The sequence below is a fragment of the Cenococcum geophilum genome (genome assembly GCF_001692895.1).
Source record: "Cenococcum geophilum 1.58 unplaced genomic scaffold K441scaffold_40, whole genome shotgun sequence".
Classification (NCBI taxonomy): Eukaryota; Fungi; Ascomycota; class Dothideomycetes; order Gloniales; family Gloniaceae; genus Cenococcum; species Cenococcum geophilum.
In genome coordinates, this window is record NW_027137598.1 from 1341634 (window position 1) to 1356824 (window position 15191).

Consider the following 15191-nt stretch of genomic DNA (forward strand, 5'->3'; position numbering starts at 1 on the left):
TGTTGTTGTTTAATTCACTGGCTTGCCAACTTCGACTCTGCTGGGAAAAAAAATAGTTGAGGTTGTTCTGACGAAAGTTAGAAATATCTCCTCTTCCAGAATTTCGCTCTGTAAGTCTTACTCCTTTCCTGGTTTTCTGAACGAAATAGTTCTTCCCCCTTTCGGTTCACAGTTGTTCTGTTTGGTATGTTTTCAAAAATACAAATTTCCTCAGAGTTATCAAAGAGGAAGCTCCATACTGAGCAGATCGATAAACCCAGACAACATGACATTTTTCAATCATAAATGCTTTCATGTCGAACTGTTACGGCAGGAATGTACTTTTCCGGAATGTTTACAGTTCACTATTCCTCCCTCTATTCCGCTGCCGTGGCGCGATTCAGTGCTCCGCCAGACAACCATTTCAATACATTCATTCTCCTAAGCCCCCAAACAAACTCTGAATCACTCCAAACTAAGCCAGTATGAGAATAAATGTAGCCAACGGTCGTACTATCTCAATGACGCGTAATGGACTGCAGCTTCCCAAAAGTCTGCCCGACTCTCGCGTGGTCCTCGTTGGTTAGCGGATCTAACACTTCTCTAAAAAACAAGACCTCCTTGGGATCTAGGCCACACCTGTTTGTCTCTTCTCTTCTAGCGCTTGTGTGGGTGTTTGATTGGGGCTCTTGGCTGGACCCCCAGGACTGTTTGTCTGACCTGCTGACTATGCGGGAGGAGATACGGAGGAGTGTCCTCCTGCTGGCTAACACAATGATTCAGCAGACGTAGACATAATTCCGCTACTCCAAGTATTTAGATAAATTATAGGTGCAAGCCTTTTAGAGATGTATGTTGGAGGCCGTTTCGTGAGGCTTTACTGAAAGAATTTTGAGACCCTATCGATTGAATGCTCGGATTAATTTGCGAGATTTAGAGCTGCTTTTATACCTTCCAAAGCGTCGAGTCAAGCACCTTTGGTTGACGTGACCAGGAGTGAGCTGACCTTAAAAGGCTCGCTATACAATAAAGCAATTCCTAAATCTATGCCGACAACCACACTACTCCATGCCATCAATAAGCGAACTGTCAGGAAGAACTCCGATAGTTTAAAACCACATAAAAACATGTTATTTGTACGCTTTTTTTCCTCTTATGGTGCAGGAACATGTTTAGAATGGTTCGTTTGCGTAGTCATTTGGCAAACAGTATCCGGAGTCAAAGACGGCTCTACCAATGAACAAGTATGAAATTGAATATAACATATTAAAATTTGTCTAAAACATCAAAACTCCATTCTGGAAAGACATTGATAAAATACTTCTTGAGTCGTATCGTTAGCCAAGGCTCCATTATTGAACAACAGCTGAATAACCTCCTGCCACCGTTTCTGCTTCTCCGGATCCACTTGGCCCACCATGTGCCGAATAGCAATCTCCACAGCAGTGCCATGCATGCCTGAAGGAGTATTTACGTCTACTCCGTGTTCAATCAAGAACTGGATTTCATTGAAGTTGTCAGAATCGTTTGCAAGAATGAGCTGCAAGATGCTTCCATGTTCTCCAGCTGGACCATTGACATCCGCGCCGTGCAGAATAAGGATCCTAAGCTTTTCAAAATAATCGGCACCGCCGCATGAAACAGCTGCCACGGCGGGAGTACCCCACTGACCAACGTACTCGCCCTCGCCATTAGGGTCCGCACCATGGTCTAGGAGAGTCAACATAGTTTCTGCTGTGCCAGAGCTGGATGCTGCAACTAGAGCTCCTGATAGATAGCTGCGCAATTCGTGTATGTGGGCCTCCTGTTGCAGAAGCCATTTGACAGCATTTGATCTCGGGCATCTCGAAAGAAGCACCAAGACGTTATCTCCAACACCAGGATTATCAAGTGCTGCGCCATGATCCAAAAGCATCGTCATTTTCTTAATGCACTGTGATGACCTCGCTGCAGCTAGCAAAGCGTTGCCGTGCACTCCGCCACAAATATTGACATCGGCACCAGCGTCGAGGAGGAATTGCATAACAGAATTAGCATACACATCATCGGACGCTGCTGCTGCTATGAGAGGAGTGCGATACTCTCCACACGGACCATTTATCTGAGCTCCTCTTTCTAGCAACAAGCGCATCTTCTCAATACTCTCCTTGTGTGTGAACGAAGACAAAGTTGCACATTTTAGAGCATTGGAATTTGGGGTTTCACCTGGCATTTGCACTTCTAGGTCCGCTCCCTTGTTAAGAAGAAGCTCAATCACTGAAAGAGGCGAGTCAGCTTTCCTCCTACCGGTGCATGCTGCTATGAGCGCACTGCCGTACCTAGGGCAAGGTTTATTGACTTGTGCACCTCGACTGACGAGTAGAGTACAGAGAGAAATATCGCCTTTTTGCGCCGCACGGCAAAGAGGGAGGGGATGATGTACACTTTCGCTACTCAAGATATTGGGATCGCAGCCATGGTCTAAGAGTATCTCAACAACCTTGTAAGATCCAAGGCCAATGGCTGTCTCCAAGAGGAGCTGGAAAAGGTCCTGCTGCTGGGATTTTTCTGGAAACCATTGCTCTCCAAGGAGTCATTCTCCAAGGAATCTTTCAAAGGTTCTGGTCGAATGTTCGTTGTCGTCACCGAGCATTTGAAACGATAGCAAGAACAATTGGTCCCGCCAGTCAGAGAGGTCATTCAAACCTCTCTGGCTATCGATGAGAACCTTAATGGTCTCTTTTCTCCGAGAAGGAAACCATGCTGGAAAAGGTAGGAGGCGTCCTGGACCAAAAATGCCTTTAAAGCTGGCGCCATTTTGGATTAGGGAGCGGCAAATCATTGCGCATGTGGAATCCGATTTCTGCCACGGAGAAGCAAGTACAACATCAATAACAGACTGTCCGTACTCATTCCTTTCGTTTGGATCTGCTCCGTGAGAGAGAAGCATATCTATGGTCTCAGGCACGCCGCTCTCAACAGCTACTCGTAGGGCTTCCTTGAACTCTAATTCATTAATACCGAGGGTGTCACCTTCAAAGATCTCCCGAAGAACGAATTGCACCATGAAAGGATTTCGGGAGTTCACAGCTAGAAGTAGTGGATGGATAGAATCCTCTAAAGCAAGAAAGTCCGAATCTAGCCTGGACGACAATCTGGCACCTCCGCCGAGTAAAATTGTTGCAGTGGAGTAATGGCCATGGCCTATGGCACTCTCTAATGCTGTATGACAAAATGGCAAGACATTAAGCGGAGGCAAAAACGTTGGCTCGCTTGCAGTATTTTTTGAGGAGTCAAAGGATAGTGCATCAGGCGTGGCGCCCCTTTTCAGCAGCATTTCCACTACCACATCCTGTTGATGGCTTGCTGCGGCATATAAAGGATATTGGCCCAAACTGTCCTGACGATCTGGGTTAACCCCTGCGTCCAGTAACCAATCGACTATATTTGAGAGGCCAAGCACAGCTGCAAAAGAAAGCTTATCGATATTTGAAACCTGACGCGAGGTCCCTCTGTGGTACATCGAGGAAAATCCAGCCAGGGAGAATAGAAAAAGCACCTCGTCACGTCGAAATATCTCCTTGGTCAGCTCATGTACCTTGCCAGCATCTTCAGAGACAGCTTGAATATGATAGAGTGTGTGGAAGTTGGCGTATGCGAAGAATGCTACTGAATTACTCTCACGAGAACTAGGGGCATCTTGCAGTGTTGATGGTAAGGATAGTGACTGTTCGCCTTGATGGGCTTGGTGACACGCTTTATTCCCGCGGGGAGACATGGAAGTATCTGATAGAAAGCAACTCAGACAGGCAGCAGCAATGTCCGCATTAGCGTTAGGAAGGAGGCGATTTTTGTGTTGATTGAAATAGTGGTGGGTGGTTTCGTGGACAAAGCGTACGATCTCACTTTTATCATCGATGACGACGAGGCCTGCGCATACTGACAACAAGATATCCTCGTCAACGAGACAATCTTTGTCGATCCGGTTGTTACCAAGTTGTACGGCTAGGGCATATTGAAGCTGTGCGACTTGAAGCGGTGCTCGAGCACAGGTTACCCAAGAAAATACAAAAGTAGCCAAGGCAACACTTTTTTTTGACTGGTTTCCGATCCGAGATATGGCTTCTTCATAGGTGCCATTGAGCTCTTCAGGAAGTTGGCCAAGAGCTTCTTTGAGCTCGAACTTGCTGTGATTTTGTGAAAGAGATTCCAAATGAAGCTTGGCGAGAAGAAACCTTTCGATCATTAGCCTCTGTGCTATAGAGCAAACTCAAATAAATAGTATAAGAGAAAGAATACGTTGGCTACTACAATGATCCACAGTAGCCACTAGGGTTTATGAAGGTGGTGTGATCGTCTGACTTACATTCCTTGAGCCTTCTCCACAACAACAGCCTTGACGCGATTTTGAAGGTCCACGTCATCACCAAGGATCCTTTTCAGCATTAAATTCGCCGTGATTTGAGTACTGATAAACCGGCTAATATCGGAACTAGTGGCTCGAATCTCGACTCGCGGAGCATCTTCAAATATTCGATAAAAATGGGGGATTGGCCGAGATGTTATGAGGAGGTAAATGTTACCTCCCAGGTTTTGTAAATTTTCAACGAACAGTTGCGTCTTCCGGATATCCGGATGGAACTCGTCGAGTGCATCAACAACTAAGTAGATCCTCATGAAACGGCTGAACTCCGATTTCAGGGCTTCTACAAGCTTTGATGGGTTGGGTGGTGTTCCTTCAACATGCTCGTGATATAAGATTTTGGCCGATTCATAGCAGTCATTCCGACGTTCAATGAGTTGCTGCAGTATACTTCCAAAAAGGTTAGGAATGCTTTGGGCATCCTGATCTTTGTAGTCACAGAATATTCCGGCTATCCCAATTTCGTCTGAACTGAAAGTAGCTTCCAAATGGTTGAGTAGAAGAGACGTCAGGACAGTTTTTCCAGCGCCAGGTATTCCAGGGCAATAAAGTGTTTTGTGATTACCGGCAAGCCACTGCTGAACTTCCGTCGTCTTGAGGAACCAATCCCCAGTGTCGTCTTCTCGCATCTGGTAAATGTCATCCCGCTTATTCCAGACATTTCGAGTGGAGAGCCACGAGAAGATTTCTCGAAAAGATGAGTCTAATACCAAGGCCCTGTTAGCGGACTTTCAAATCTTGCCAACTAGTGCTGATGAGTTCGGGCCGGTCCTTCGAAGTTAATTGTAGGGAAATGGTAGACCCTACCTTCTTGGAGAGCCTGGAGCTTCATGACTTCCCTTTTACCCTCATTCATCTCCGCGTGGAGATCACGTACGCCATCATCCAGAGTTTGGCTCAATGCTTGCAGATCTTGACGAATTGCTTTTGATAGAGCGACGTGATCATGCTCAAGTGCGAGGCTAAGTTGTGATTTGTATTGCTCCACTTTATCGAGTAATCTTTCCGCCTCTCGTTCTGTGAACGGCCATTGAATGGATCTGGCAATCCTTTCCAATCCAGTAGCAAACGCTTTTCGTTCGAGCTTTTTCTTAAGATTATCAAGAATCCGCTCGAGTTGCTTAATGGGGCCGTTTGCTTCATCTAAAGATCGGATCGTAGCAGACCAGGAATCATTTATGAATGTTTCCGCGTCGATCAAATTTTTTAACGTGTTGAGCAGGCCACCCACTTGACTGACCTCGTCCCGCAACCTTTTGCATGCCTTTGATGCGTTTTGCACACTGTAAAGATACTTTAATACCTCGGCAGACAGATCAAGGACGGTAATGATGCCAGCGGCCCCGCTCAATGGATCGGCCATGAGGAGAACTCCGAAGCTTAGGACTAAGTTGGGAAAAGAGAGCGAAGCATTGTGTGCTTATCAGAGAATTAGAGTTAGGACTAGAGATACTTCGTGGAGCTGCACAGTTGGTACGATGCCGTGCTCTCATTCCTATGATTGACATTTGTCAACCTAAGCAAAAAGAGGGCTGTGAATCCATGGGTTCAGCCTCTCTGGAGAAGGTTAAGAGCAGGCAGAATAAGCCTGGAGAAGATTCGTATCTGCGGGCGCGAACCAATTGTGAATCCAGCTTGGCAAGATAATGGTAGTTTGTTTTCACGGGCTGAAGCCAGGATGACTTCCGTTTTGCCGAGCCCCAGGCGGTCTGCAAGGCCGCTCACAAGGCTGTTTCTCCGGCGGGCTAGATAAATTTGTGGTGTTTAGAATTCCTGCTTTGCCGTGGGATGTCCAAATGCTGTAATTTTGAGTTTGAAGATGAAAGTGCGCTCTCTTAATGAGTATTTTGCTTTACCTACTTTGGCTTTTTTGTGGTTGATTGAGGAATCTTGTAAATGATAGAGATTAAGACACGAATTGGTGTGCCTCTACGACCCGTGGGCGATTCTAAATCTGATTCCGAAGTATTTCTAAGTGGCTGTCTAGGAAGGTGTTTCTCGGTGATTGCTTAGAGGGAGTGCGCGGTAGCTAGAATCCAAACTTACCCAGTGTCATGTAATGACTATGCCCTTCATACCCCCGGGTTTCTAAACAACACCTTAACTTTTCTATTGATCGACTAATTAATCGGGAAGTCACCAAACCACCCAGATCTCCCCTTTATCCTCCAAAGTTCATCTTCAACGCAATACTCGGCTCTCCTCCTTCATCTCTTCTGTACACATCCTGGCCCCTCTCCTGTGCAACACCCCCGGCTTTGATTATATTCTCCATGAAGGCTCTCTGCGCTGCTGTCATCTCACTCACAACTCCTCTAAACGCCGATTGATCCGCGCTCGCAAGTTCAAGTAATCGCGCCGCCGTCTCTTTGTAAGTCTCCGGCCCCTCCTTACTTGCACGTGCCAACAGTGTCGGGACTACTAGCCCCATGGCTGCCAGTTTCTGTGCTAGCTGTGGAAGAGTGGGCACGAGCGACGCTAAGGCGTGGGCGATGACAGTGCGGCTTTCGTCCAGACCCTCGACGTCAGAAGGGTTAGCTAGAAAGGAGAGGAGGCGTGGGAGAAGGTGAACTGCGAGTGCCAACTCGGCGGGTCCCTTGTTGGGAAGAAGTATTAGAGTACGACAGCAGCTGGCGGCCACTTTACTTGTCATACGGTTTTCGAGGCACTCGCAAAGCTCATCCACGAAGCGTTTCAATAACGGATCGCCTGCTTCGAAAGCTGGGGCTGCGGAGCTGAGGAGGATAGTAGAGACAAGGATGGTATTTCTCTCGCAAGCGAGCGCGGTTTCGAACTCGCGCTTCTGCGCGTGTTTAAGGGTAGAGAGAAACTGGGTGAGGGTGCCGCGGAGCTGCGTGCTACTTTCGATAGCATGCTGAGGAGAGGAGCGGGCAAGGCCTGTTACAAAGCGTTTAAAGATTGGTAGTGACTGAGGGACTAGTGTTGCCTGGCACGAGCCAGTTCCGAGTATAGTTGCAAAAATGTGAAGAATGCAGGCATGGAGGTCGGTTTTGATTACGGATGGGAAAACAGCGGCTACGTCAACCAGAGAGGCTAGGGAAAGAATGAGCAGGGTAACAGCTTCCTCGGAAAGATCGTGGTAGACTAAACAGTGTCAATAAATGCAGATAAGATGGTGTTTTTTTGGAATTAGTGGAAGCTTACCCTGTAATTTGTTTTCCGTTAAATTAGGAATAAGTCCAGCCAACACCAAGACAATTATTTTCGTTAACTCGAATAGCTGATCGATGTCTTCGGACAGCTTTTCTTCGCCCACAGGCGCCCTGTGAGTTCATGAATATCTCATAAATATCGAAAGGCGTGTAAAGCTTACTCTAGCCCCTTCCTGGCTGACGGGTGGCCAAGACATAGATTCCTCACGATTCTCACAATGACCGACTGCACACCCAAGCCCTCTGTTAAAACCAGTCGATCGAGCAGGTCCATTGTCTCAGAGAAAACGACCTCCTGATAAATCGCATACCCGGATACAGCGGGTCGTAGAATCTTCTTCAATGCTTGCAATATCTCTAAAATTTGCTCCTTTGAGGCCTGCAGATCTCCTGGTCGGCCGACTAGGGCTTCAAAGGCTAGCCCGAATAGCACGAAAAAGAAGGCTACAGGCTCATCACGGTAGTTGATATCACTTGGCTTGCCACCGTTTGTGGCAGGTTCTGTGGGCTCGGTTTTCCCGTCAAGGGCGTCAAAAACGAATTCACTATCCTCATCTATGAGGCTTGCAATTGCATCAACGAGGTTAAGCCATGAATCTTGGTAGAACTTGAAGAGGTTAGCGGTTTCCCTCAGATATCAGAAATTGACAAGTACCTTAAGCAAAGTCTCCCGATTCAACGCTGCATAGATGGTATCAAGACTTCCCGAGAGCGAGGCGGGCCCGGAAGTTGTCGAGATATCCGGTTCGAATCGTAAGCGGGCATACTCTCTCAATGACGATAGCCAAAGAGGTGTAAGCTTTGCAATATGTGGTTTGAGAACATCAACAAGATACTTCTGCTCTGCGCTGGCAATTTGAAGTTCTGCCCAAGCCGAAAACACTGCCATCTTAACCATCACCTGGGCATTAGAGCCCAGACCTTTCAAATCGCCGATCGACGCTGTCTCCGAATCATCTGCATTATATTAGAAATAGAAGGGATTCGGTTTTTTGGTGCCTTACTAGAGAAGTTTTCTAGGGCGGAAACAAGAAGCTTGAGTATTCTCCCCATACGATCGACATCCGTTACGATACCAGTGGCAATAAACGTTGCACAGACATTGACAGCCTCGGCAGCTAACTCAGGAGAAGAATCTGCTGCGAAAGCCGGGGTAAGGGCAGAGCCAATCTGGGCTTGGTATTGTTCAAGTAGTGAAACCTCAGCAAAGTCTGGATCTGGTGTCTTGCCGAAAATCTAAGATGGAAATAATTAGAAAGGTTCAAGAGATCGGTGCATCAACTACGGTACCTTCAGTACTTGATCAATTATTTTCAACCCCCTAATTCGCAATTGCACTACACTAGCCGTAGATGCTGAGAAAGCAATTCGAACGACGTCGGCGATCCTTTGCTGCAAGGCTAACGCCGCGAGAGAATCGTCCTTAGAAGCCGCTTCTCTGCTTACCATTCTAAGGAGTTCATTCAGACAATCCATTGCAAATGTGCGTACTTGCCACTTCAAAAGTTCTTGGCTGGACTGCGGAATTGAGCCAGTATCATCACCTGGGCCCGATGATGACGCTGCAAACCCAGCAACTTCTTCATCCTGCAAATCCGGGACATCTTTGGGCTTCTTTTCTGTGGCAGTTGTAGACTGATCTGTTCGGCGCATAGTTTTAGTAAGTACGGTATGACATCTTTGAACCCATGTAGCTGTGTTAGATAACCCGGTCTGATGAAGCCAATTACGGATGATATTTCGCAAGACCTCATGCTCAGGCACTGTGTTGAAAACCAACCACAGCTGGTCTTCCAAACCAGGCTCAGCAGTCCGGATGACCTCCTCCGCATCACGTCTCATGAGATTATGAAGTCCATCAATTGCCATATCCCTGATCTGAGCTGAGTCGCTTTCGATGTCTTTCTGCAGTTGTCTGACATATGCTGCAAATTCCATATGTCCTGGGGCATAGAGGGAAAGATGTTCCTGGCACTTCAGACTTTCAATCACGACGAGCTTCTCTTCTTCAACTTGAAATTCGCGGATTAGGGTCATAATCATGTCCCGCGCTTTTGTCATGTCTTGAAGGTCCGGTCCAAGGACGTTGATAGTGCTGTCGATGCAACGAGCGATGACGGCTGGAGAGGGAAGATCAACCTCGAGGTTTGAAGAAGCTAAAGATCCACTTTCATTGTTGTGAGTATCGGCCACATACAATTGCGCAAGCATCCCAAGTGTGCTCGAGACGTAGCCAGAAAATGTCAAACCAGCAGAATCTGCAACTCTAGACAAACTCTCCAGAGCCCAGAAGTGTACAGTTGGATGAGGATCGTTGCCAAGTGACATTAATATACCAAGAATATTCTTTAGATGGTATCCAGCAGCCATGCCGCCTAATTGAGAATGGATGCATCCAAGGGCAACAGCGCAGCCAGAGCGCGCATTCGGTTCGCGGTTTGAGACTATCTGGTCTACGAGATAATTGACTTCCGCGGTAGTGAAACTATTACCAGAGCTGCTGCAGAGACGTCCGAGAGCCTCACCTGCAATATTCCGGACGTAGGAGTCAGGGTGCATGATGAATCCCTAATACTAAAGTGAGAATGGCGTACTATAGGTCGATCCGAGGAAATACATACATGTATAAGATCTTGCATGACCTTCTCTACCGCAGGGCCCTTCAGGTCGCCAGATGCGGACCTTGTCTCTTTCACCGCTACTTTTAACGCGGAAAGCAACGCCAAGGCAATATTTATTATCATGGCGGCCTTCCGTGCAGGGTCACGTTGAAGACTGTTTGCCGAGAGAAACGAGGAAATCTGCTCGAGAATACTTTCCTGGACCTTGGGAGTTTGCAGGGGCAAGCAGATTGCAAACAGATTGATCGCAGCGTTAACCACTTCGGTGGAAGGGGGATCTGGTAGATCATTGAAATCGTCGGAATTGTTTATGTACAGAGTAAGAGAGTCATGCTCGCGTGCCCCGCATATGGGCGAGAGAAGCTGACATAATGAGTACGCGTTTGAGAAACTAAAAGATTACCACGACAAAGAACTTACTGTACGGTCAACGATAGCCTCTGAGCCACCCTTCATTACCCAATGGTGGTGGGAGCTTGTATCATGTTCTCCTGGTAATGGTTTGACATCGAAAGCTCTGACAAGTCCGGTAACGCCAAAGCCGCAATTGTCTCCGACTTCCCAGATACTTTCAAAAGTACCAGCCGAGCTGGCAATAGCAGTGCTTAGAGAACTCGGAGCATAATTAGCAGGGTCAGCAAAAGAAGACACCGCAAATGGAAGTAAGTTCGTCTGGAGAAGAGTTTCGTTACTACCGGGAGGGCTAAGATTGACAAGCTTTGAGTAACACTGCAGTACTCTTCTTCGTACCATGNGATCAAAATCATGAAGCTGGAGCGCAGGCGAAAGCCTTTGGGAGATGTCATCAGTTGTCTTCTTGTTTGGCAGTGTATTCAAAAACAAGGTGGTGTTCTGAAGCATAGCGGCCAGCCTTTTAGTAACGTCCAGGGTAAGCAATCTGCTGTTAAATTCTAGAAAGGTCAGAATTGATCCAAGCGCACATTCCCTTACGTGAGCCAGAAAGCTCAGTTCAAGAACATTGCGCTGCACCATATTATCCTTGTTCAGTGGTTTTGGCAACGCGTTCTTCCAGAGCAGCAACAACTGAGAGAGGTGTATTTTGACAAAGTTGGGGCCGAGGGTCATGAGGCCCCCAATGAGGATCCAGGCCACTTGGATTTGGGTCGATGAAATGCGTAAATCGGAACTACTACTTGATTTGAGTAGTGTAGTAGCCTGCGAAAGCACTCGAGAATTGACGTCGACTGATCCGTAAAGTGGCTGCACAGTGGAAGTACTGAGGACAGCTGAGAGACCATTGGCAAACCCAACACACCTCCTAGGGGATTGTCGCGGCCCTGCTAGTAGACCGAGTTCTCGATTGACGCTGTTCATGCAAATCGTAACCGATGGCAACAACTGTTGTGGGCAAGCTAGAACGAAAGACCGCAGGCACGAAGATGCATAAACTTGAACGGTATAACTTGGATGCTGAAGTACTTGTAAGAGCCCTTCTCGACAAGTCTCTGCGATTGTATTTACGGCTGAGCCTAGGCTCGTCATTAAAGAGGCAAGGGCACTTAGCGTACCCGTGAGAGCCTGTTTCGACGGCTCAGGCCTCTCTTTGAGTACCTGAGGATAATCCTTGAGAATATCATTGGCAAGAAACTTCGCAGCATTCAATTGACCAGTTTCGCCCAGCATATCTCTGCCTATGACGTGTTCAAGGATTACCCGAACATATTTGCGGGTACTTAGGAGACGATACCGATTGTTGACGATGTTGGGATAGCTCAGAAGGTCATTGAATAGGTGCCGCGCAATATCCCCATACTTTCTCTCTACGACATTTTCACCGAGCCCCTTCAATGTCTTCATATAACAAACAGCAATTCCGGCTCGAGCGCGATTGCTTGTAGCAGGACGACAGTAGTGAAAAGATAACTGTTTGAATAAATCCTGTATACTAAAAATGAGCTGAGTATCAGACTTCTGAGGTGCTGGTGATCCAGGTCTCTCGACGACATCCTCGTCTCCTTCAATCTGAGAGTGCTTTTTGCCAGGCTTTTTCGGCTTTTTCGATTTTGAAACAGGTTCTCGGATTGCTGAATCAGAATAGCTCTTGACTAGGACAGCGCTTAGGCATCCAGCTGCGGCATGTCTCACAGTTGCGGATCCACTGTCGACCGCCTTCCATATTGCGTTCTGAAGCTTTTCAAAATCGTTGGAATTGTCGAAGTAGGGGGTTCTTTGAACAATTTGCTCAAGACACCAGCAAGCTGCGGCTTGGGCTAGAAGCGACCTATCGCTAGACGCAGCGGACCTAGCTTGTTTCCAAGCGTCTCTTGCCGCGGTTTCATCAGCAGAGCCACCAACTCCTTTGAAGACCCTGCCTAAGGCCTTAAAAATGGATGCCCGAAACCCGGCATGGTTTTGAGCAAGCTTTAGTAGGCGTAGCAATGCTGCAGAAGCCAAGGTTGATAAACTAATGGCGCTGTCTCCTGCAGTTTCAAATATGGCCCCAAGACAGTGTGCCGCAGCATGCTTTGTTTTGATATCTTTATCCGTCTTGCCTGTAACATTCAAAATGGCCACCAGCTCATTCGTAGATTCAAAAAGCAGCTTTCTATCCCCCTTTTCAAATATGCTGGCGAAAGCCCGCCCAAGGTTGTTGCGTATAACTCGGGTTGGAGCGGGGGAAGACAGGTTGACAATCTGAAACAGCTCCTTCTTGACATAAATCTGGTGGGCGGAAGCTCCATCAGCATCCAGAGAACATACATAGCGGGCAAGGTCGGAAGTAAACGTTAAAAGGTATAGGTCTTGCTGCTCTGAGGGAAGAGAATGTAGTTTAGGGATGTCGAGTTCGGGGTTTGAGACGTCCCCGTTGATGGGGTTTTGCTCCCGTGCAGCCATCGTAGGCAGATTTTATGGGGATTGATTTCCGAGGGAAGGTGATCGATGTAGTAGTGCCCTGGACATGCTGAAAATCAGTCTTGATGTTAATAGGTGGGCTGTAGTGCGGCGGTCTGAGGGCACCTCCGCGCAGGAGATGTTAATCTGCGCCAAGCCACAGGGTCACCTTTGAATTCGTCCACCAAGCTAGTGTCTAGCATTCAATGTCTGCAGCACCTCGACGCCTACTGGCGAGAACTCGGTTCTCAGACCCCTACACCTGCAGTGCCTGTCGAAGATGTAGATTTCTGTCGACACCTGCATCATTACAGTCAGGCCACAACAAATGGTCGACTATAAAACACGACAAGGGCAAGAACGATGCCGCTAAGAATAAGCAGCGCTCCATCTTCTCACATGAGATTTCTACTGCCTCGAAAAGTACATCTCCTTACTTTAAAGTATGCTATAAAGCTAACATTGGGTTCACTATAGTCTTTGGGCCGGATCCAAATATAAATCCACGACTAGCTCTAGCAATCAGCACAGCCAAAAAAGCCGGCGTCCCAAAATCATTGATAGAAAGCGCGATTGCAAGAGGTCAGGGTATCTCGGCATCTGGTGCGGCACTCGAGTCTGTCGTCGTTGAAGCCATGCTTCCACCTGCCGTTGCTACGGTTATTGACTGCCAGACGGACAACAAGCTTCGGACCTTGGCAGATATTCGGCTTCTAATCAAAGAGCATGAGGGCAGCGTAACTCCCACGACATATCTTTTTGAAAAGAAAGGGAGGATTGTATTTCGGGAGAAGGACGGAGTTGGTGTTGAAGAGGTTCTAGAAGAGGTATTGGAGGCAGGCGCGTTAGATGTCATTGAGAATAGCGAGGGGAAGGTTGTTGTCTTTACGGAAACAAATGAAACCAAAGCAACCGCACAAGCACTTGCAAGCTCGCTGGGCTTGGAGATTAGCGAAACGGATATAATATGGGATCCCACTGAAAACACAAAGGTTGAGTTGGAGGAAGAGGAGGCGGCTAAACGTCTCGGTCGCTTCCTGGAGGAGCTACAGGAAATCTCAGGAGTTCAAGGTGTATACATGAACATTGCCCAAGGAAGCATAGACGACGCTCTGTGGTCGGAACTGCAGAGTAGAATTATAGCATGACTGTACATAAAATACAAAAGGTAGCTTAGTGTACAAATAGAAATATTCAAATAAGCAAACGATGATATTATACCCACGAACGCCGACCATGCAAGCCTTTTGTACAAGAAGAATCTCAATCATACAGCCCGCTTCTCTATCCCAAGTCTGGCCGCAATTATGAATTCATCGATGCTGGCGTGATTGCGTTGCCCCGCCTACCAAGAATGCGTCCGAACTCCACCCATTCATGCACAAGCGTCGATGAGATTGATAACTACTTCCCGAATGCAAAGCTAATGCTCATCTGGCTGTTGCCGTCCCTGAGATCGTGCCTCTTCTTCTAACCGCTTCGCCCTCAGGGCTAATCTCCGCGTCCTCAACCGTTCTATTTCGCTCAGCATCTCATCTTTCTCATAAGGTATTCTATGAGTTTGTCCTTCCTTGGGCCAGAAATCGGGAACCGAGAACCTTCCATCTAAGTTTGTCCCGAAGTAGTACATAACTCCGATTGGGAATAGGATGTACATGCCAAACTGAACTATGTTAGAAAAGCTTTCCGTGAGGTTGCAAGGTGATGGCCGCTTATGAAGAAAAAGTACCTTAAAGATCTCTAAGTTCGGCCCGCCCATTCTGCAAGGTTGACAGCCCTCGATGCGCGGAGTAGTATGGTGTAGCAGTCTCCTTCAGCGTTTGGGTATGGTTTCCTTGAGGCGACTAATGCTTGTTATAGGGAAGTTCCAAGGTTCCTGATGAAATGGTTCGAGAGAAATTGGAATGGCTTGATTGAAGTCGGCGATTGTCCGGAGATAGATACAGTCGTTTACGAAATATCGGTAAAAATCGCCTGGCCACAACAAAACGCATCACCCCCCCATCAAAACAATACACCCCCTATAGTCCCACGAATATAGCTCTATATTTTATACATAGAGGCCCATTTTATGGCTCTATTCTAGGGCTATAAAACAAGCCCTTATTTATACAATTTAGGGCTGTTTTAGTGGAGTTATAGGGGGTGCTTATTTCTAGGAAC

At 47.3% G+C, this 15191-nt stretch overlaps 5 protein-coding genes across 5 annotated transcripts; 2 read left to right on the forward strand and 3 right to left on the reverse strand.

The window, feature by feature from the left end:
- Positions 1-61: 61 nt before the first annotated feature.
- K441DRAFT_664998 (uncharacterized protein) lies at positions 62-831 on the forward strand. The gene is made up of 2 exons (XM_067649441.1): positions 62-110; positions 261-831. Exon 2 carries the CDS (start codon positions 511-513, stop codon positions 769-771), a length of 261 nt encoding a protein of 86 aa, XP_067500841.1. The 5' UTR covers positions 62-110; positions 261-510; the 3' UTR covers positions 772-831.
- Positions 832-1264: 433 nt separating this feature from the next.
- On the reverse strand, positions 1265-5643 carry K441DRAFT_679811 (ankyrin; the record flags this gene model as incomplete). Its single annotated transcript, XM_067651309.1, has 5 exons — positions 1265-2526; positions 2665-4193; positions 4325-5069; positions 5189-5524; positions 5622-5643. The coding sequence occupies 5 exons, from the start codon at positions 5641-5643 to the stop codon at positions 1265-1267; spliced, it is 3894 nt and encodes a 1297-aa protein (XP_067500842.1).
- Positions 5644-6474: 831 nt separating this feature from the next.
- Positions 6475-13135, reverse strand: K441DRAFT_665004 (ARM repeat-containing protein). The gene is made up of 8 exons (XM_067649442.1): positions 10596-13135; positions 10176-10538; positions 8845-10122; positions 8559-8790; positions 8210-8511; positions 7716-8161; positions 7547-7665; positions 6475-7486 (listed from the first exon to the last, which is right to left on the reverse strand). Exons 1-8 carry the CDS (start codon positions 13029-13031, stop codon positions 6543-6545), a joined length of 6120 nt encoding a protein of 2039 aa, XP_067500843.1. The 5' UTR covers positions 13032-13135; the 3' UTR covers positions 6475-6542.
- A 99-nt stretch (positions 13136-13234) lies between these two features.
- K441DRAFT_575264 (YebC-like protein) lies at positions 13235-14176 on the forward strand (the record flags this gene model as incomplete). The annotated part of the gene is made up of 2 exons (XM_067644153.1): positions 13235-13451; positions 13506-14176. The coding sequence occupies 2 exons, from the start codon at positions 13235-13237 to the stop codon at positions 14174-14176; spliced, it is 888 nt and encodes a 295-aa protein (XP_067500844.1).
- Positions 14177-14451: 275 nt separating this feature from the next.
- K441DRAFT_575691 (uncharacterized protein) lies at positions 14452-14787 on the reverse strand (the record flags this gene model as incomplete). The annotated part of the gene is made up of 2 exons (XM_067644177.1): positions 14452-14691; positions 14758-14787. The coding sequence occupies 2 exons, from the start codon at positions 14785-14787 to the stop codon at positions 14452-14454; spliced, it is 270 nt and encodes an 89-aa protein (XP_067500845.1).
- Between the last annotated feature and the right edge of the window lie 404 nt (positions 14788-15191).